Source organism: Schistocerca cancellata, chromosome 1 (genome assembly GCF_023864275.1).
Source record: "Schistocerca cancellata isolate TAMUIC-IGC-003103 chromosome 1, iqSchCanc2.1, whole genome shotgun sequence".
NCBI classification, from domain to species: domain Eukaryota; kingdom Metazoa; phylum Arthropoda; class Insecta; order Orthoptera; family Acrididae; genus Schistocerca; species Schistocerca cancellata.
The window spans coordinates 882,758,729-882,781,821 of NC_064626.1; the positions used below are offsets into that span (position 1 = coordinate 882,758,729).

Below are 23,093 nucleotides of genomic sequence, written 5' to 3' on the forward strand. Positions count from 1 at the left end.
ATTGCGTGTTTCTTTCAGTTGCCTTTTATTCTGTATTGTAGCAGTTCTTTCCAAGTTTCATCGAGCTGTGTTACTTCGCAATACTTCCCTCATTATGTTTGGTTCACCGGTGTATATTGTAAATATGTTTAGATAGGTTGTTAGAGGGCAGGCTAAAATGACAACATTCACATCGTGGCCTCCACAGAAGCACGTCCTAACAACGATAAAAGAAGGAGTTAAGTAAGGAATCAGCTTGATGACAAATATCAGTAGCAATCAGATAGCCATTGTAAGGTGAAGGACGAGATAAACATCGGGGGATCCCTTCACGGTTGACACAGCTCGTCTTAAGGACTGTGTAAAGCAAATAGTGGCGTATACTTATCGAAGATCGACGACTTACATTTCTGGCTAGACGTAATCGTTGCACTACGCACAGTATCCAGCGAGGAGGGGAGGAGAAAAGTGAGGCGCCTACTGAGCCGATAGCGATCGGAAGCGGTGGTTGCACTCGAGGCCGCCAGAGGCGCGGCGGGCGGCGCCGGACGCGCCGGCGGGGCGGGCCGGCAGTCGGTGCGGAGCCGCCGGAGAGAGCGGATCGCGGCGCGCACGCTGGCTGCAGAGTCCGCGACGGCGACGGCGACGAGTGCCATGCGGCGCGCGGCCGGCGCCGCCACCGGCACTGCCACCGGCTCCCCGCCGCTGCTGCTGCCCCTCCTGCTGCTGCTGGCGCTGCTCGCCGGCGCCTCGTCCGCGCCCCGCAGCCACCTCTACGTCGACGACAGAGTGGTGAGTGCGTGCACGCCGGCGTCTTAACTGACTGCACCTCGATTCGCGAGTGTTTACCCCGTCTTCTCTGAGGGATGGGCGACGGAAAAGCGCAGTCCGGTGCGCTTCGGTCGTTGCGTGTTTCACGCAACCTCTATGAAAGTAGTAGGAAAGAGGTGATTACGATACGTCGTGGGTACTGTTCGTTACTCTTTATTCTTCGTTCAGAACACAGCTTCATTTTGCACAATAACAAGTGGAAACTGAGAACATCGTCTGTTACGTTTTCCATGAACTGACAAATCCTGAGAGCTCTGAAAAAGACATTAACGTATCAAATATTACCGATACTCTGTACAATTAATAACGTGCTGTCGGGTGTTCAGCCGAATTCTTGATCGTATTTCATCCGAAGAGTTCACATAAGGAAACAGCAACTGAACAAGACAACTGGGTCGGTCGTCAAAATATAGTGCGTGAAATGGAATGAACACCTTGGCGAAACACCGGAAAGCACATTATTAATCAATGACGCCGATAAAACCTGAGCCGCGTGGGATTAGCCGAGCGGTCTGAGGCGCTACAGTCATGGACTGAGCGGCTGGTCCCGGCGGAGGTTCGAGTCCTCCCTCGGGCATGGGTGTGTGTGTTGGTGCTTACGATAATTTAGGTTAAGTACTGTGTAAGCTTAGGGACTGATGATCTTAGCAGTTAAGTCCCATAAGATTTCACACACATTTGAACATTTTTGATAAAACCCGAGAGATCACACTGCATAATGATATCAATTAAAAAATTGTAGATATTACTTCTGCTATATTATTTCTGCAAGTGTGTGTGTGTGTGTGTGTGTGTGTGTGTGTGTGTGGGCGCGCGTTATTCTTCTTCAGTTACTCAATACAGGGTGATCGATATAAACCTGAACTATTTCATTGGGTCCTAACCCACCCGGGGTGGGGGTATGTAGAAAGTCCTATGTACAACAATAGACCTCGGACGGCAGCGAAACTACATGGGACCATAACATAGGAAATAAACGACTCTGGTGAGTTATACTTCACAGAGCGTCGCGGAATATAGTGAAACGAGAACAGTTCTGTATCGATACTGGTGGAGGGCACTGCCAACATATGTATGTACGTAATCCGCCAGTTCTCTATTTTCATCTCCCAAAACTGCAAATGTGTCCCATTATTGCTTCAAATGTTATGACTCATTAAATTACTCCAGGTTCACATGGTTCACACTGTATTTTGAGCAATTGGATTTCTGACTATAGTTCAATAAGTTCAGGGATAGGCCTAAGATTTTTTTATTCTGGCGCTTACTGTACTGTTCATTTCAGCCATTGCTGTCTATATGCGACAACGCCAAGATGCAACGTGCTACTGATTCCACGTAAATCTGGGGAGAAATTGTACGTGGTACACTGCCTACAGCAGCATTCTTATGTCCAAACTCAATTCTTTTATCAGAACAATTAACATAAGTATTTACAATATCTTCTGTATCGTGTCAAGGGGATTAATACTACAGATGTGTTACAGCTCAAGCTATGAAGACGTTTCTGACATACAGTATTCTCTATTACATACTTCAAGAAAATTGTTTCGGAAATGTTGAAACTAGCACCTTTGATGCGGTCTATTTTCGATCCTTTGTTGACAGAATGTTTTGTTAATACCGCTATTATACATTGATGCTATAAATGGTTTCTCACGATAAAGAAAACAAACAGCAATAAATCAGCGGAATAATGCTACTATCAGAGCACAAAAGATGCGAAGATGTTGCTCTTAAAACACCTAGACTGAAAAATGGGGTACCAGCTGTCTCTTTCTGCCTTTCTCAGCACCTTCAAAAATTTGCCAAAAAATTTTGGCATGCTAACATATTCGGGTATTTTTTAACATGTAACTCACCTTTCATTCCCACAAGCACCCCTAACAGTAACTCACTCACACAACTAGCCCCTCACTGTAAGTCCCTCATACCCATCCATTCTCAATTGCACTTTTCCACTCACTCATTCAACCCAACTATTGCCGTTATCTCTTTGTGTCTCTCTGTCGGTGTCTCCTGTCTGACAGCCATAATCCCCTTTATTCTGTTCAACTGCTACTGTCTCCTCTCACTGTCATTCTCTCTCTGGCTCTCTCTTACTGCTAATTTATCATTCCTTCCTACTTATTGTTGCTGCCTCTTCTCAGTAACACACACTCTCTCTCTTCCTCGTTGCTATTCTCAGATACTCTGTCTCTCATTATCACTAGAACCCATCCAGTATTGGAATCCACGGCTGGGTTTTGGTACCCAAAAAAACAAGTGTTTGGGGTGTTTCTCGATAACAGGTAAGGATTTTTGAAAACGGTCACATTTCTCTTTTAGATAAACGCCTAGAACATACGTTGTTAAGGTTTGAGCAATTTGTTGCGGTTATTTATTATTTAGATTTCGTCTCAGACTTTATTTTACGTGTTGAAGTAGGTAACTTCGAACCTCGGTGTCTTGGAAATGGATAAAGATATCAAGAAAAATTTCAATGTTATTCGATATCGGGATCACTGGAATATATCGTAAAAATTTCCTCCATTTGCTGTGCCTAACCCTCTTGGAATCCCTTTGCATAGCGGTCTTGGAATCTGCGACAGGGTTTTAGTCCACTGGTGCGCGCATGGTGCCTCCATAAGCCCCATCAAGCCCATCGTAGACCACACTAAACGCATTTTCCAAGAGCTGGAGAAATGTGGTACTATTCATATTTTGACCCTGTACTGTAAAATAGCGTATACAAATAGTTCCTAGCGTATAAAAATAGTTCGCTGTGTATACAAATAGTTCCTAGCCCAAGTCCTATCCAAATCGCTTCACCCTATATCTTATCACCTGCAGAACCCGAGGTATGAGAATCGGAAAATCCCGTTTTTGTATGAGCATCGCTTTGAGATATATTAGGTATGCATGCTGTCATATGGATACCTAATGCATGCATGACTAATAAAAAAAATAGATCATTCTGACACATTTAGCTAGTGATCGTAATTCAGCCTCATTCTTGTCGACAGAAATACGAGGGCTGTCCAAAAAGTAAGGTCCGATCGGGCGCCAAATGGAAACGACAGTAAAAATCCGATAAAGCGGAGCATAGATGTGTTGGGCAGCATCTCTAGCATACCCTTCGATCGCGTCCCGTGGCTCTTTTCAGTTCTGAGCACTCAGCGAACACATGAAGATATCTAGGTAAGGGTGTCTCCCGCCAAGTGTTAGCGCCTGGTTAGACATTACGCCTGATGTCAAGCAGCCCACATAGCATTACTGTTACGAATATCCTACTTCACGACTATCTCTATCGCACTCTGCAGGGGCAATGAAGATGCTCGTGCAGCGTTCTCCGTGGGGAGTGTTTGGTCACCCACAATACAGCCCGTAATAGGCTCCCGCTGAGTCTCATCTCTGCTCACATGAACCGCTGAATAAGAAGACATCTTCGCACAAGAAACGGGCTGTAGAGGAGGGCAGAGAATTGGCGGAAAGCACAGGCGGCTGCCTTCTACGACTTGGGTTAGGAAAGATAGTACAACACTACGAAAAATGTGTAAGTCGGAGCGGCGACCGTGCAGAGAGGTAGCTGGAAGGTGTAGCTACCTGCCAAAGTTACCCTCTGCCAGGCACTTAAATGTGATTTGCAGAGTATCCATGCAGATGTAGAAGATAACCATGGAAGTGTGTTAGAGTTATTCAGATTTTGTTCCCATAAGAATAAGAACCTGCTTGGAGAACATTTGTCGTACAGACTTACAGGTACCTCTTTCTTAACTGTTTAAGTGGTATTTCAGGTTGCTTAACATTATTTGTAACAGAAAACACTGCAATCTCTGTAATTCATTTAGCGCACATTGACTGCTGGATTACTTTATGAAAAAGACCGAAAACCTTTCTTTAGGGGATATAGCAAGGCACCCTTGCCTCTTTCGGCGTAGTTTACCAACGTGATGTTATCCGGTCACCCCCAACATTATCAGATTATTCTCAGGCATCTGCTATACACGTCAGTCTCACGGCAGAGAGTTCTTTTTAGTTAATCTATCATTACAGATGCCTGAAGGCAAGTTAAATATGTAGCGGATACGTATTAACATTTACGTACAGGAAGTAGCGACAGGTGTTTTGAAGGTAAGGTTTTCATCAAACTAGTTTCATGCGACGTGTACTCAACACCTAGTAGAGTTTAGGATCTAGAGAAGAAAAGAGTTGCTTAAACCTGCTTTGCTCTCCGACATATTCTCGAACACCAATGGGAGTAAATCCCTGTGGGTAGAAGAGAATGGGAAAACGTCACGAGACGACACAACACGATGAAAAAGGTTAGAACTGTTGCTAGAAGAACCAGACGGAAACGTAAGAAGACAGGATACTCCGAATATCCTACAAAATTCATCTGCGTGGAGGAATAGCCATTCTCAGGGATCACGCGCAGAACATGCGTTGAGGAGGAACTGCTCTAGACAAAAGAAATTATATTCAAATTTGTTCTATTATGCACGAAGATTTCTTATAAATAGATGGTATTCCTAGTTACTAAGAAAGGTATTCTCGTCTTATTTTCGGAGCCTTGTGAAGCCAAATGACAGTTTAATTGAGTAAAAAATTCTGGACTCATAAAATTACCAAAGCGTTGTAATAATGTAAAATATCGTTTCTCGTTACGAGAAAAACGTGATAATTGAACCTAAGTGGTTAATACGTTAGTAGGCTAATTACGCAGGTTACATATTTTGCTTTTGTGTTTGATTTTTACATTAACATCGCCAATCAGCACGGTTTAAAGCATCCTAAAGAATATTTCTTTATTTACTTATGTTCGATTTACATTAAATTGCATATGTATGGGCATAACTCAGCATTACGCTATTTAAGATACACACTACCCTTTGTGGCCATCTGGCGTACAGATATATGCTCATCCGGAGTCCAGAAGACACATGCTACTGCTCTGTTGTACCATACCCCATTGCTACACCACGGATGTTGTAATTTATAATCCTAGACTACACTTTACTATACATCACTACACTGTATTACGTCACTATACTTTCTATCAGATCAGAAGCTGAACATGATTTTCCTTTCCTTCGCCAGAACTCCACCGAAAAACTTTCAGAGATTGTTCAGGAATACCTACTGTATGTTTTCGTACAAGAAAAAAATGGTTCAAATGGCTCTGAGCACTATGGGACTTAACATCTTAGGTCATCAGTCCCCTAGAACTTAGAACTACTTAAACCTAACTAAGCTAAGGACATCACACAACACCCAGCCATCACGAGGCAGAGAAAATCCCTGACCCCGCCGGGAATCGAACCCGGGAACCCGGGCGTGGGAAGCGAGAACGCTACCGCACGACCACGGGATGCGGGCATTTTCGTACAAGAGAAAAACGGCAAACGGTTATCGGCAGCCTGTTGCAGAGTTATAGCATTTCGTTTGGTTTCCTGTACCAGTTACCTTTGTACCTGTATCGCACATAAAATAGTGCACAACATTGCAAATGTCGACGGTACGCGCAGTGATGCTTGTTTGGAAAGAGACCTATTCCGTTCACTCTCGGCACTTTAAGCTGACAATAACAATGGCCGCTTTATCCTTCGCCCCCAGTACTTCTCGGTTCTGTCTCGTGTTTGTTTCGTCTGAGCGTGTTTCGCTGTTCTTTGACCTGTGTTGTGCGTGTAGGTGATTGTGTATTATAGACTTATTCAGTTTTATGAACATATTTTCATAGAAACGATTATGACTGGGACTACAAGCCGAATAAATCATGATTACATTATTATTCTATAGCGAGACCTTGGGTCCTTTACACCAAAATTCTCAAAATGTATTACTCAACAGCCTCTGAAAAGTTAACAGCGAAGTTCTGTACCACCCTTTATGCAGGTCAGTAATGCATACGTATGATGTGATGCTCGATTCAGAGGTAAGCCGGTTCGAATCCTGGTGGTGGAAGAAATTTTCACCACCAGTATTTGGGCTGCAAGGGGAGGAGAGGTGGTGGCGTAAAGTTGTTAATAACCAGGTTTTGTACCAATGTCCTCGATTAAATTCCAAACCTGATCGCAGTGCCTGATGAAGTGAGGACGTGTGACACTTTCGATGGTGATCCGTTCGTCACATGAGGACGTCAAGCCCGTGGGCCCTCTAGGTGCTGCTAGCGTGGCGTGGGCTATGTTGCGGCCCCTGGTTTCAACCTCTCCCTTCTGTCATCAAACAAAAGCACACACGGGATACCATGCTACAGACACCCATTACAGGTACCTGCATTCAACAAATAGACATAACACAAATCTCACACCTCGCGAAGGCAAGGAAAAACCTTTCTAATGAGGTAATTGAACCGGCCCTTTGGGGTGTCCCAGCCAGTCAAGCCGCAAACTAATAAACCAAAACAATATGCCTGATTAATAGCGAAACAATGATGACAATAGCCTGTATTCGTTGTGACACTGTACGGATTATTCATGAGTTCGCATTGGGAAGGAACGGCGTTCGTTTCTCTGTCTGGTCTTCCAGAATTATGTGTTCCATGTTTTGCTTAGATGGGCTGTAGCACTAAGGGCCCCATTGTCAGTGGAACACTAACTGATCATACGCCTGTAATGTAAGCCAAACTTTGAACATAGGTATGAGGACGCAAACAGAAATGAACCATACAGTAGCCTGAGAAGTTCAGTTGCAGATTTTTGAAGTTTATATGAATCCGTACTGGTTAATAAACGGTTGTCACTAAACAACAAAATCCACCTTATGCTCAACGGACGATTTGTCCGGTAACACAGCACGCCGAAAAAATCTTTGTATCTGCTGTGAACGTAAGAAGTCGTGAACTTACCTTTCAGCATGTTAAACGTTGATGTTAAATTCATATACAGCTCATGGAATGCTTGGAAGAAACACTTCAGGTTGTACAATTATCGTTGTGCAGAGCAGTTAAAATCTTCGACGGTTTGGAACAGCCAAATTACTCACAATAGCCGATGCCACGTCTTTCGTTCCGCAAATAATAACGCCTTACGTTCTCCCTAGCCGTCTCTGGATAATACACTCCCGGAAGACGATACACATCTCCGCAAGGTCATCCCACTAGCAGGCCAACACTTCAACCCAAACTGAACTGAGACTTAAAGAGAAAGAAAGTTCGTTGCCGTCGGATCCTTTCCTATTGGGCATGAAAATTTTGTACAAAACATACTGGACGTTCATATTATGGAGGGCAGACATTAGTACCCTGTACCGACGTGGCATCCAAAGCCAAGAGCAGAATTCGTGTCTATCACGGCCATTCAGACGATGTGTCAGCTGCTGCGTTTACAACTGATACGATATGCCTTGTCTGGCAATATATGCCCGTAGTACTACAAGGGAAACAATTGAAACGATGTATTCCATCTATTTTCTCTGCTCCAACTCAGAGCAATACGAGAAAAATACGTACAGTGGTGAGAATTACAGTAATTTTCATAGTCATACCGTTGAGTTTGCCGGTTTCGCCTTCGTGCAATCAAACTGTCATCTTACAACATAATCTGGACGTGAGCTACGCCAAAGTTCAGTCTGTCACAATTACCTCCATTCTAAAAACTAATATAGATTCAACACAAGTACTGTCAGCCATCTGTTTTAAACGTGTTTGCTCGTTATGACGTAACACGGGTACGTTCGGTATCGTTAAGTTCAACAGTCGCCTGTAGAGTTGAGGAAAACGTCTTTATGGTTAGCGTGGGCTACAACAATTTCTCGGCTCCAGTCCATCCCATAATATTATTCTCTGAGATCCGAAGATCTCAGTGACAAGTCAATCCACAGGATTCTCGCAGTTCTCTGGCTGGATGCATTCTGTCATTATCGTCCATGAAGAGCTGCATGGTATTCATCAAACAACCGACGTGGAAGTGTGACTCCGATTACACGACAAGAAACTTCTGCTCACCAACACCCCACCACTCCACCCCAGCACCGAAATAGACTTCTGAAATGTTCCTTTTTTCCATTCAATTATACCATGAAAATTGTTCCGAACTCTCAAGTACGAAGAACTCGTACCGCCATCCATGGCTGGTCCATTCACGATGTTGGATCCATCGCTACTCCACCGCGAGTAAGGCAGACATACACGGCTTGGCGTCTTGCGAACATACCTCTGCGTCATTGATACACAGTTTGTCAGAAACTACAGTTCCTGAGGCAGCAGCAGTCTTGCAGAAACAGTTCGATTTTGCCATGTAGTTTAGAACAGATATCGACTCTTTTCTGGTTACTGTTAGTCGACCTTACACTGAACGATGACGAAGACTGTCTGCTTCTGAAAACCATAGCCAAGCATTTGAGTTGATATTTAATCCTAAACTGAATACCGCGAGTTTTTGTTGTCTTTCTGAAAGATTCTGGGGCGTACGGTGACTCTTTCTTGAGTAACACTTTTCGTATTGAGTCCTTTTGGCGTACTGGCTACGATGCAAAATCATATAGTGTCCACCGTTAGATGTTTACAATTCATGTAGTGTACATACATTGGAAACTGCGATTTTTTATATTCTCAAGAGTCATCAGTTGTACGTGTATAATCTCCTTCATTCGAGAACAACACTGGTAAGTATAACCAATTTTTTATCTGGATGACTGGGACAGAGTGAGTTCCCGAAAATACTGTTTTACAGTGACACGACGCCGTTTGAGATATGAGTGGATTTTATTCATCGGTGCCACAGAAAGAATCTTTCGGGGCATTCTTTTATGGTGCCCGAAGTTCACAGATAATAGTGTTTTTCTATTTTCTGAAAGTCTGAAGCAAGAAAGTAAATAATACGACTGGCCTAATATCCCGCCACTCATGGTGACAGCCTCGGAGAGCATCGGCTGGATTATTTGTGTGCCACATATGGGGTGGTTATAATTAAACTTTTACTACTACAGTCAATGCAGATTGGAAACTATTTACCGTATGAGTATCCAGCGTTATACGAGTGATGTTTCTGCTGTGCGCTGTAGGAATTACGTTGTTAGCGGTGTTAGTGTCTTGACTTGCCGTTGGGAGCCGTTACTGGTCCGGCGACGTAGGGCTGAGCCACATATATCACTGTGCATTACAGTTGCAGATAGACAAAGTGTGTCTTCACAAGGAGAGCAGGACTTTACTCGCAAAAGTGTTTTATCAAAACAATAGCAATACTGCTGCTGCCGTGCGGGATAGCCGTGCGGTCTGAGGCGGTTCGCCACTGTTCGTGCGGCTCCCCCCGTTGGAAGTACGAGTCCTCCCTCGGGCATAGAGTAAGTTAGTTTAAGTTAGATTAAGTAGTGTGAAAGCCTAGCGACCAATGAGCTCAGCAGTTTAGTCCCATAGGAACTTACCACAAATTTTCAGATTTCCAACTGCTGTTGCTCTTCGTTAATATCGCTGCATTAAAGGAGTTAGGGAGGGGTCCTCTTTCCGCAACGGGGTTGAAGAACATAAATCGGAAGTTAGAATTAACTGGCGATTTGGGAATACTTCCTGGGAGAGAGCGACTGCCAATTACGCCAAAAATTGATGAAGAAGCTACTGTTTCCATAGATGAGAGCGCTGGACACAACGTGCGATCTTGAAGCAGTGCACGAGCTGTTTCGCGGCAGGTGAACAGTCCATTGTTCACCGTCGGGAAAGTGCTGTGAAAGTACCTCTGGTGCGGCTCCAAGCTGTCGTGGATGCAGACGGTCGTCACGTTGAGCAAAGTTTGTAACCTGGGACGTAAACATGGTACGCAGTTAACAAATGTTACCCACTCACGCGGAAATTAAATTTTGTTTCTTGCAATGATTTTTCGTTATTTCTCCTCCGCATGTAATCATTTTTCATGGAGGACCCTCCACTGTAGCGAAAGTTTAAGTATAAACACCCTGTAGGTACGACTTCTGCAAACACGTGTGAACGGTCAACCCCCACCTCCATATGAATGATCTTTGTCTTTCTGCAGGAAATAAATACCTGACCCCACGGCTGGATCGGCAGGTCGTATCTCAGAACTGAAGCCTCTGTCCACCTCGCCTCGATAGATGAGCTACGTCGCTTTCTGGACGTGCACTTTGTCTAGAAACTCTGTACGATTATGTGATATTCTTTCAGACGATTCTGCCTTTGTTGTTGATTTGAGCTCACGTTACTTGCAGTCGTAACGTCCGCCTCTCAACTGCGTATTCGGCTACCTAGCGTCGATCATAGTTTCCACTTACCACACGTTACGTGATTTGCAGCAGTGCAGTTCTTAGCTTGTGTCAGGCTGCAACACAAAGGCTGGGAAGCGGCAGTGAAGACGACGGAGCCGCTGTCCTCCTGGGCTGACTGGATGCTGGTGGCGTGCCGGCGTCATTAGTGAGCGTCCGTCACAGCTGGACGCTCCGCTGCGCAGTGGAGCTGCTGCGTGCGAAGGCGGTGGCGATGTGCTGACCGTGGCGTGGGCTGACGTGACGGAACGTCGCATAGCGACGGGGCGCGCTGCGATTCCCAATGCCGCCCCTGACCGAGGGGCACCGAGTGCGTGTGTGCGCCCACCGGCGACTGCCCGCTGGCGTCTCCTTTCCTTCTCCGTGGCCGTTGCAGGGCAGCCGGAGCGACGCGGCCGCTTTCAAGCCTGACCCGAAACACCGGCGTAGAGTCTGAGGCCGTCGGCACACGGGACGACGTGCATGCAGATGTGATATCGAACGTCAGGAGACATAGCACGACACGAGCTCGTTAACGTGATTTTGCGCTCGTCAGAGGCAGTTGTCGGCTTTATTTGTCTCGTAAACCATACTTTTCATTCATGAAAATGGACGCGCATATAATTCCTATGTTAATTCTAATGGAACGCGTATTACCTCCCTTGTCCATATATATATATATATATATATATATATATATATATATATATATATATATATATATATATATGTTCAACATCTACATCTACATCCATACTCCGCAAGCCACCTGACGGTGTGTGGCGGAGGGTACCGTGAGTACCTCTATCGGTTCTCCCTTCTATTCCAGTCTCGTATTGTTCGTGGAAAGAAGGATTGTCGGTACGCCTCTGTGTGGGCTCTAATCTCTCTGATTTTATCCTCATGGTCTCTTCGCGAGATATACGTAGGAGGGAGCAATATACTGCTTGACTCTTCGGTGAAGGTATGTTCTCGAAACTTTGACAAAAGCCCGTACCGAGCTACTGAGCGTCTCTCCTGCAGAGTCTTCCACTGGAGTTTATCTATCATCTCCGTAACGCTTTCGCGATTACTAAATGATCCTGTAACGAAGCGCGCTGCTCTCCGTTGGATCTTCTCTATGTCTTGTATCAACCCTATCTGGTACGGATCCCACACTGCTGAGCAGTATTCAAGCACTGGGCGAACAAGCATACTGTAACCTACTTCCTTTGTTTTCGGATTGCATTTCCTTAGGATTCTTCCAATGAATCTCAGTCTGGCATCTGCTTTACCAACAATCAACATTATATGATCATTCCATCTTAAATCACTCCTAATGCGTACTCCCAGATAATTTATGGTATTAACTGCTTCCAGTTGCTGACCTGCTGTTTTGTAGCTAAATGATAAAGGATCTATCTTTCTGTGTATTCGCAGCACATTACACTTGTCTACATTGAGATTCAATTGCCATTCCCTGCACCATGCGTCAATTCGCTGCAGATCCTCCTGCATTTCAGTACAATTTTCCATTGTTACAACCTCTCGATACACCACAGCATCATCCGCAAAAAGCCTCAGTGAACTTCCGATGTCATCCACCAGGTTATTTATGTATATTGTGAATAGCAACGGTCCTATGACACTCCCCTGCGGCACACCTGAAATCACTCTTACTTCGGAGGACTTCTCTCCATTGAGAATGACATGCTGCGTCCTGTTATCTAGGAACTCCTCAATCCAATCACACAATTGGTCTGATAGTCCATATGCTCTTACTTTGTTCATTAAACGACTGTGGGGAACTGTATCGAACGCCTTGCGGAAGTCAAGAAACACGGCATCTACCTGTGAACCCGTGTCTATGGCCCTCTGAGTCTCGTGGACGAATAGCGCGAGCTGGGTTTCACATGAGCGTCTTTTTCGAAACCCATGCTGATTCCTACAGAATAGATTTCTAGTCTCCAGAAAAGTCATTATACTCGAACATAATACGTGTTCCAAAATTCTACAACTGATCGACGTTAGAGATATAGGTCTATAGTTCTGCACATCTGTTCGACGTCCCTTCTTGAAAACGGGGATGACCTGTGCCCTTTTCCAATCCTTTGGAACGCTACGCTCTTCTAGAGACCTACGGTACACCGCTGCAAGAAGGGGGGCAAGTTCCTTCGCGTACTCTGTGTAAAATTGAATTGGTATCCCATCAGGTCCAGAGGCCTTTCCTCTATTGAGCGATTTTAATTGTTTCTCTATCCCTCTGTCGTCTATTTCGATATCTACCATTTTGTCATCTGTGCGACAATCTAGAGAAGGAACTACAGTGCAATCTTCCTCTGTGAAACAACTTTGGAAAAAGACATTTAGTATTTCGGCCTTTAGTCTGTCTGACATTTAGTATTTCGGCCTTTAGTCTGTCATCCTCTGTTTCAGTACCATTTTGGTCACAGAGTGTCTGGACATTTTGTTTTGATCCACCTACCGATTTGACATAAGACCAAAATTTCTTAGGATTTTCTGCCAAGTCAGTACATAGAACTTTACTTTCGAATTCATTGAACGCCTCTCGCATAGCCCTCCTCACACTACATTCCGCTTCGCGTAATTTTTGTTTGTCTGCAAGGCTTTGGCTATGTTTATGTTTGCTGTGAAGTTCCCTTTGCTTCCGCAGCAGTTTTCTAACTCGGTCGTTGTACCACGGTGGCTCTTTTCCATCTCTTACGATCTTGCTTGGCACATACTCATCTAACGCATTATGTACGACGGTTTTGAACTTTGTCCACTGATCCTCAACACTATCTGTACTTGAGACAAAACTTTTGTGTTGAGCCAACAGGTACTCTGAAATCTGCTTTTTGTCACTTTTTCTAAACAGAAAAATCTTCCTACCCTTTTTAATATTCCTATTTACGGCTGAAATCATCGATGCCGTAACCGCTCACCGAAAGAACAATTACCGTTGATGACCATGCAGCTTTGCTAGAAATGAAATGATAATTAAATGGACACCCTAGGTGCAAACAGGCGTTGATGCACTTCATTGGGGTCATGTTGAAAATGTGTGCCCCGGCCGGGACTCGAACCCGGGATCTCTTGCTTACATGGCAGACGCTCTAAACATCTGAGCCTCCGAGGGCACAGAGGATTGTGCACCTGCAGGGACTTATCCCTTGCACGCTCCCCGTGATGATGATATTTGGTTTGTGGGGCGCTCAACTACGCTGTTATCAGCGCCCGTACAAATGCCCAACTTTTGCTCAGTCCAATCTCTCCACTTTCATGATTGATGATGAAATGATGAGGACAACACAAACACCCAGTCATCTCGCGGCAGGTGAAAATCCCTAACCCCCACCGGGGATCGAGCCCGGGACCCCGTGCTCGGGAAACGAGAACGCGACCGTGAGACCACGAGCTGCGGACTTGTCCATATGTTAGACATTGTGTTCTGCCTATGCTATGCATAAATAAAAGCTTCTGCATCCGTGAATGTGTAATAAGACACAAAGGAAAGACAAAAAGTGTGTTCAAATGTGTGTGAAATCCTATGGGACTTAACTGCTAAGGTTATCAGTCCCTAATCTTCTACTTAACCTAAAGTATCCTAAGGACAAACACACACACACCCATGCCTGAGGGAGGACTCGAACCCCCGCCGGGACCAGCCGCACCGTCCATGACTGCAGCGCCAGAGACCGCTCCAGAAAAGACAAATGTCCAGTCAGTAAACTTATAAAAGTTCATTAAATCGAATAAACTCACTCCTGACAGAGAGCGCATTTATATTTACATAACATCAAATGTTACAGAAATTAGTTCTGTTAACACAACCTTTTAGGAAACGCGAAGTTAACATACATCCAGATGTGAACCCTGTACCGACCTACTCTCAGTTCTGTACTATGGCGCCTCTTTTTCTGCTGATCTCACTTTCTTTTCATAATATTCGTTGCATTAGTCCGGGGCGTACTCCCCATGACACCTACACATGTTCGTCGTTGATCCGTTCGCTCAGTTTTTTAGTACTGAGGGCAGCTAACCTTCTGACCGAACACGCTGAGCTAACGTACCGGCGTGGCACCTCAGCTAACTACGCTATGCTGAAACCGTTTTCAGTGCCCTCTTAATGTATGTTACAGTCTTCTAAAGGCTTTAATTGCCGAACTTTTATTAACTGACATTTAATCATAACGACTCCTAACAAGAACGACACGTTTTCATGGATCTTCAGTGGGTCGTTGCTTCAAAACGTATTACTCTCATAATACGCAAGTTACAACGAGAAACTGACTAAATACCAAAATTCTTTAACCATCAGAATTATTCATTTTACTAAGGTTTGCAGCTCCTCTTTTCGTTCGTCCGTGTTTGCGATTTAAAAACTCGGTTGTTTTGGAAATCAGCCTTATGCAAACACAATTAGTTTATTTTTGTATTTACCCAGCCATGTTTCGACACCAATGTGTCATCTTCTGTGGGTCAATTTCTTTTACTTCTGTAAAATACAGTATCACATTTGTAATAATTTAACTGCTGAAGGCCTAAGAAATACAATATTTGCAATTTGCTTCGTTTCGTTCAGACACTCACCTTAAAATTACATCGCTAACTGAATTGTATTATTATACATCAATTTTAGTGCTCGGCTCTTTCTTTTTTTTTATTTGGGCAGCATGTCATCTGCAAAAAAAAAATTATTGCGTATTAATGGAGAGCTGTTTCGAGGATAGAGGTTATGGAGAGCTGTTTCGAGGATAGAGGTTATGTACGTTTCTGTACATTTTTCGTCCTGTTTCGTGTACCTGGTTGGTGTCTCAACCAACAGCTATTTAGTACATTGTTTTCACTCAGTTTTTCACAAATTTCCGCTCACTACTTCACCTCCCATGCACTTACACAAAATATGGTGAAATGTGATCTGAGCAGACACTCCTGACAACACCCTCAGTGAGAGGTGTTACGTTATTGTGGTCTTGTGTTTGTTATGGCACTGATTTTGAATGTGTGTGTGTGTGTGTGTGTGTGTGTGTGAGAGAGAGAGAGAGAGAGAGAGAGAGAGAGAGAGAGAGAGATGGGAAGATGGGAAAAGGGGTGGGGAGGGAACCAAGAAAACAGAACTTTTTTTTTACTGTTATGTTTTTTGTGGGGAGTCGCTTTTGTATAGTTCATTGAGTGTTCCAAACAGTGTTTCGTTGCACAGTGTTGTATTTTCATTCAGGACTCTCTTTCCCTGTATTATTGCTTTTTGATTGTGGTAGTTCTCCACTATTGTGAGTTTTTGATAGAGACTGTTGCTTTCTCTGAGGATCTTAAGATCAGTCTCCATGTTTTTTGGGTGGTAGTTTTCTTGTATTATATGGTCTGCAGAAGTTGAGTATGTACTATCACTACTTATGGCTCTGAGATGTTCGTTTTGAAATTTCTTCATGTTTGGCCTATGTAGACTTGTTCCCTGTGATTTCTACCTTCGAGAAGCAAGAGGAATTGATAAATTTACTCATAATGTGCCAGTGTTGATATGGACATTTGGTCATTTCACACGAGACTGCCATGCAGTGGACACAGGTTGTGCCTTTCGTAATTACAGTTTAGGCACGGTCTAAAGAACTAGAGGTGTTGCGGGGGATTTCCAAAACATGTTTCTACAGGAGAAGCTCGTAAAGGCTCACAGAAAGCACGAAACCCCGTACGAATGAGAATGTGCCCCTTGTCCATTGGGGGCGAGGTTGACAGAGCGGCCAGCTCCGTGCCCTGCTGTACATTCTGGTCACGTGCCCGGTGGCTGGCGCGGCCGTCCGAGCGAATGGCGACAAGCTTCCATAATGAAGTCCTCGTCCGCGCCCGCAGCTCGCTCCCACTAAATGAGAACACGCTTCTCTTCTGCGGAAAGAACCCTCCGGGAGCTCAAAGGTATTAAATTCGAACGGGGGCACCATTTCGACCGCTAAGGACTCTGGTTCTCTACAAAAAACCATCTCTTTTCCTCATTTTATATTCTGCCCGGACATTGGCAGCAAGGCAATAAGGGATGATTAAGTTGGTATCACGTGGCAGCGACAAATGCGACTCCGCCTACTTCTTAAAATGGAACCAGAGAGTCGAAAGTAACGACGTTGCGCTTTCTGCGATACATAAAATGTGGCCGACTGACGTACGGGGCTATACACGTCCTGCTCCAGTGAAACAGGTTGGGTGGAACGAAAAAGTGCACGATTTAAACTGGATACACAGAGGTTGCAAACTATCGCCGGACCCCGCGCGAAATGGCCCGCGCCAATAAAAGAGGGAGAGGCTGAGAAACTGCCCGCCGCCTGCCCTGCGCCACGCCCCGGCCTCCCTGGCCAGCGCCGTTTGTTAACTCCCCCCACGCACTCACACTCCCACGCTGCACGCGTGCCGCCGGTGCGTGGACCGCCCAGGGCGACACACTCGCCAGCCAGAAATCTTGCTGCTCAAGTGCACACTGAGGTGACAAAAGTAATGAGGTACCTCCTAATGTCGTGTTGGACCTCCTTTTTCCCGGCATAGTGCAGCATCTCGCCGTGGTGAGGACTCAAAAAGTCGTCGGAAGGATTTCATGCATCTAGACGTGGCAAGCACTCGACAAATCGTTGGAAGTTCCCTGCCGAAGTATTGAGCCATGCTGGGTCTACAGCAATTCTTTATTGCGAAAGTGTTACCGGTGCAGGTTTTTGTGCAGAAACAAATGGCTCTGAGCACTATGGGACTTAATTTCTGAGGGCATCAGTCCCCTAGAACTTCGAACTACTTAAACCTAACTAACCTAAGGACATCACAAACATCCATACCCGAGGCAGGATTCGACCGTAGTGGTCGCGCGGTTCCAGACTGTAGCGCCTAGCACCGCTCGGCCACCCCAGACGGCGGAGGTCATCAGTCCCCTAGAACTTCGAACTACTTAAACCTAACTAACCTAAGGACATCACACACATCCATGCCCAAGGCAGGATTCGAACCTGCAACCGTAGCGGTCGCGCAGTTCCAGACTGAAGCGCCTAGAGCCTCTCGGCCACACCGACCGGCTGTAGAGAAACAGACCTCTCACTTGCATCCCATAAATATTCAATGGAATTTATGTCGAGCGAACTGGGTGGTCAAATCATTCTCACGAATTGTCCAGAATGTTCAAATCAGTTGCGAACAGTTGTGGCCCAGTGGCAAGGCGCATTGTCATCCATAAAAATTCCGACGTTGACTGGGAACATGACCTCCACGAATGGCTGCAAATGGCCTCCAAGTAGCCGAACATAAACATTGCTAGTCAATGAACGGTTCTGATGGCCCACAGCATTAGGGAGCCACCACCAGGTTGTACAGTGATTTGTTGACAGCTTGGGTCCATGGCTTCGTAGTGCGTGAGCCACCCTCGAACCTACCATCAGTTCTTTCCAACAGAAATCGGTATTCTTCTGACCAGACCACGGTTCTGCGGTCGTCTAGGGTCCAACTGAGCCCGCATCTCGTGGTCGTGCGGTAGCGTTCTCGCTTCCCACGCTCGGGTTCCCGGGTTCGATTCCCGGCGGGGTCAGGGATTTTCTCTGCCTCGTGATGGCTGGGTGTTGTGTGCTGTCCTTAGGTTAGTTCGGTTTAAGTAGTTCTAAGTTCTAGGGGACTTATGACCACAGCAGTTGAGTCCCATAGTGCTCAGAGCCATTTGAACCATTTGTCTTGTGACAGCGAGAGCGAGAGCACCAGCAGCAGCACAGTACTGTTTGTATAAAGCGTTTATTTTGCATTTTGTTTACGACCTTCCACTAAGGAAGGGATTCTATTTGTGTTTATCTGCTCTGCATAGTAACTAACAGTTCTTGATAAAACTTTACGTAGTTTTCGTGTTAGATTTCTTAGTGTTTTCTTGATCGTTCAGAACAGAAAGCGCCCTAAAACCGTCTTTGTTTGTTTCGCGGCCGTTAGCCACTAGTCACTTGAATCAGCAGTTGTCTTGTGACAGCGAGAGCGAGAGCACCAGCAGCAGCACAGTACTGTTTGTATAAAGCGTTTATTTTGCATTTTGTTTACGACCTTCCACTAAGGAAGGGATTCTATTTGTGTTTATCTGCTCTGCATAGTAACTAACAGTTCTTGATAAAACTTTACGTAGTTTTCGTGTTAGATTTCTTAGTGTTTTCTTGATCGTTTAGAACAGAAAGCGCCCTAAAACCGTCATTTGTTTGTTTCGCGGCCGTTAGCCACTAGTCACTTGAATCAGCAGTTGTCTTGTGACAGCGAGAGCAAGAGCACCAGCAGCAGCACAGTACTGTTTGTATAAAGCGTTTATTTTGCATTTTGTTTACGACCTTCCACTAAGGAAGGGATTCTATTTGTGTTTATCTGCTCTGCATAGTAACTAACAGTTCTTGATAAAACTTTACGTAGTTTTCGTGTTAGATTTCTTAGTGTTTTCTTGATCGTTTAGAACAGAAAGCGCCCTAAAACCGTCATTTGTTTGTTTCGCGGCCGTTAGCCACTAGTCACTTGAATCAGCAGTTGTCTTGTGACAGCGAGAGCGAGAGCACCAGCAGCAGCACAGTACTGTTTGTATAAAGCGTTTATTTTGCATTTTGTTTACGACCTTCCACTAAGGAAGGGATTCTATTTGTGTTTATCTGCTCTGCATAGTAACTAACAGTTCTTGATAAAACTTTACGTAGTTTTCGTGTTAGATTTCTTAGTGTTTTCTTGATCGTTTAGAACAGAAAGCGCCCTAAAACCGTCATTTGTTTGTTTCGCGGCCGTTAGCCACTAGTCACTTGAATCAGCAGTTGTCTTGTGACAGTGAGAGCGAGAGCACCAGCAGCAGCACAGTACTGTTTGTATAAAGAGTTTATTTTGCATTTTGTTTACGACCTTCCACTAAGGAAGGGATTCTATTTGTGTTTATCTGCTCTGCATAGTAACTAACAGTTCTTGATAAAACTTTACGTAGTTTTCGTGTTAGATTTCTTAGTGTTTTCTTGATCGTTTAGAACAGAAAGCGCCCTAAAACCGTCTTTGTTTGTTTCGCGGCCGTTAGCCACTAGTCACTTGAATCAGCAGTTGTCTTGTGACAGCGAGAGCGAGAGCACCAGCAGCAGCACAGTACTGTTTGTATAAAGCGTTTTTGTACTTATTTGCTGCGCTTAGCTTTTAAATAGTTTTTCTGGGAAAACCTAGCGTAGTTTTCGCGTCTCGTATTTCAGTGAGTGTTTCTTGATTATCAGAGTAGCTCATCAGAAGATTATCTTGGGAATTTGTCACCGTATAGGGTAGGGTAAACATAGTCATGTGTAGGGACTGTGGTTGTTGTGAGCGGACGCAAGGAGAATTGGCCACTCTTCGGGGGCAGGTGGAGGCTTTGTCTGTTAGGCTCATCGAGCTCGAGGCGCAGGCGTCGGCTCGTAGTGGCGTTGGGGCAACTGTGGTGAGACCTATGCCTACTTCGGTGGCCTTGGAATCACATGGAACCCCTGATGTCGCTGCGTCTTCCGGCAGTGAGCATCTTACCGGTCAGCCATCACTCCAGGGTGAATGGCGGACAGTGGTGGGCTCTCGCGTGCCTGGCCGAAAGGCGAAGGTGGGATCTGGCCGCGTGGCAGCTGCCTTACCCCTTTCCAACAGGTACGGGGTGCTTCCTAGTGGTGATGACATCGTTTCCGAGCCACCACAGGATGCCTCGCCTGTTGGGCCAGTGGCCGATTCTCCGGCAAGGTCCCGACAGTCACAGAGGGCGGGCCTATTAGTTATAGGGAGCTCCAACGTTAGGCGGGTTATGGAGCCCCTCAGGAAAATAGCGGGTAGGTCGGGGAAGAATGCCAGTGTGCACTCGGTGTGCTTGCCGGGGGGTCTCGTCCGTAATGTGGAGGAGGCCCTTCCGGCAGCTATTGAACGCACTGGGTGTGACCGGCTGCAGATAGTAGCACATGTCGGAACGAATGACGCCTGCCGCTTGGGTTCTGAGGCCATCCTTGGTTCCTTCCGGCGGCTGGCTGATTTGGTGAAGACAACCAGCATCGCACGCGGAGTGCAAGCTGAGCTTAATATCTGCAGCATAGTGCCCAGAGTCGATCGCGGTCCTCTGGTTTGGAGCCGTGTGGAGGGTCTAAACCAGAGGCTCAGACGACTCTGCGACTATAATGGTTGCAAATTCATCGACCTCCGTTATTGGGTGGAGAACTGTAGGGCCCCCCTAGACAGGTCAGGCGTGCACTACACACCGGAAGCAGCTACTAGGGTAGCAGAGTACGTGTGGCGTGCACACGGGGGTTTTTTAGGTTAGAGGGACCCCCCCTTGGGCGAAACGATAAAATACCTGACGGCTTACCAGAGAGGACATTATCATCGTTGATAAAGAACGTCCGTCCTCAGAGACCAAAAACAGGAAAAGTTAACGTAATATTGGTAAACTGCAGGAGTATCCAGGGCAAGGTTCCTGAATTAGTATCTCTTATTGAAGGAAATAGTGCGCATATAGTATTAGGAACGGAAAGTTGGTTAAAACCGGAAGTGAACAGTAACGAAATCCTAGACACAGAATGGAATATATACCACAAGGATAGGATAAACGCCAATGGTGGAGGAGTATTTATAGCAGTAAAGAATTCAATAATATCCAGTGAAGTTATTAGCGAATGCGAATGTGAAATAATCTGGGTTAAGCTAAGTATCAAAGGTGGGTCAGATATGATAGTCGGATGCTTCTATAGACCACCTGCATCAGCAACCGTAGTAGTTGAGCGCCTCAGAGAGAACCTGCAGAACGTCGTGAAGAAGTTTCGTGATCATACTATTGTAATAGGGGGAGACTTCAATCTACCAGGTATAGAATGGGATAGTCACACAATCAGAACTGGAGCCAGGGACAGAGACTCTTGTGACATTATCCTGACTGCCTTGTCCGAGAATTACTTCGAGCAGATAGTTAGAGAACCAACTCGTGAAGCTAACGTTTTAGACCTCATAGCAACAAATAGACCGGAACTTTTCGACTCCGTGAATGTAGAAGAGGGTATCAGTGATCATAAGTCAGTGGTTGCATCAATGACTACAAGTGTAATAAGAAATGCCAAGAAAGGAAGGAAAATATATTTGCTTAACAAGAGTGATAGGGCACAAATCGCAGAATATCTGAGTGACCACCATCAAACGTTCATTTCTGAGGAAGAGGATGTGGAACAAAAATGGAAAAAATTCAGAAACATCGTCCAGTACGCCTTAGATAAGTTCGTACCGACTAAGGTCCAAAGCGAGGGGAAAGATCCACCGTGGTATAACAATCATGTACGAAAGGTACTACGGAAACAAAGAAAGCTTCATCATAGGTTTAAGAGTAGTCGAATCATAGCTGATAAGGAAAAGCTGAACGAAGCGAAAAAGAGCGTAAAGAGAGCAATGAGAGAAGCATTCAACGAATTCGAACATAAAACATTGGCAAACAATCTAAACAAGAACCCTAAAAAGTTTTGGTCATATGTAAAATCGGTAAGCGGATCTAAATCCCCTATTCAGTCACTCGTTGACCACGATGGCACCGAAACAGAGGACGACCGAAGAAAGGCAGAAATACTGAATTCAGTGTTCCGAAACTGTTTCACTGCGGAAAATCGTAACACGGTCCCTGACTTCAGCCGTCGCACGGACGCCAAAATGGAAAATATTGAAATAAACGATATCGGAATTGAAAAACAACTGCTATCACTTAGTAGCGGAAAAGCATCCGGACCAGACGAGATACCCTTAAGATTCTACAGTGATTATGCTAAAGAACTTGCCCCCTTTCTATCAGCAATTTATCGTAGATCGCTGGAAGAACGTAAAGTACCTAGCGACTGGAAGAAAGCGCAGGTCGTTCCCATTTTCAAGAAGGGTCATAAATCAGATGCGAATAATTATAGGCCTATTTCGCTTACGTCAATCTGTTGTAGAATAATGGAACATGTTTTGTGTTCTCGTATTATGACGTTCTTAGATAATACAAATCTCCTTCATCATAACCAACATGGATTCCGCAAACAGAGATCATGTGAAACTCAGCTCGCCCTATTTGCCCAAGAAATTCACAGTGCCGTAGACACTGGCGAGCAGATTGATGCCGTATTCCTGGACTTCAGGAAGGCATTTGATACGGTTCCGCA

The 23,093-nt window shown here is 45.2% G+C and overlaps 1 protein-coding gene across 1 annotated transcript in view; it reads left to right on the top strand.

The window, feature by feature from the left end:
* Positions 1–568: 568 nt before the first annotated feature.
* The window catches only part of LOC126190587 (matrix metalloproteinase-2-like), a 903,752-nt gene continuing 881,227 nt past the window's right edge, over positions 569–23,093 (top strand). The window contains exon 1 of the mRNA XM_049931032.1: positions 569–771. Within this exon, the coding sequence (XP_049786989.1) occupies positions 634–771 (138 nt within the window). The 5' untranslated portion in view covers positions 569–633. The remainder of the gene's footprint in view (positions 772–23,093) is intronic.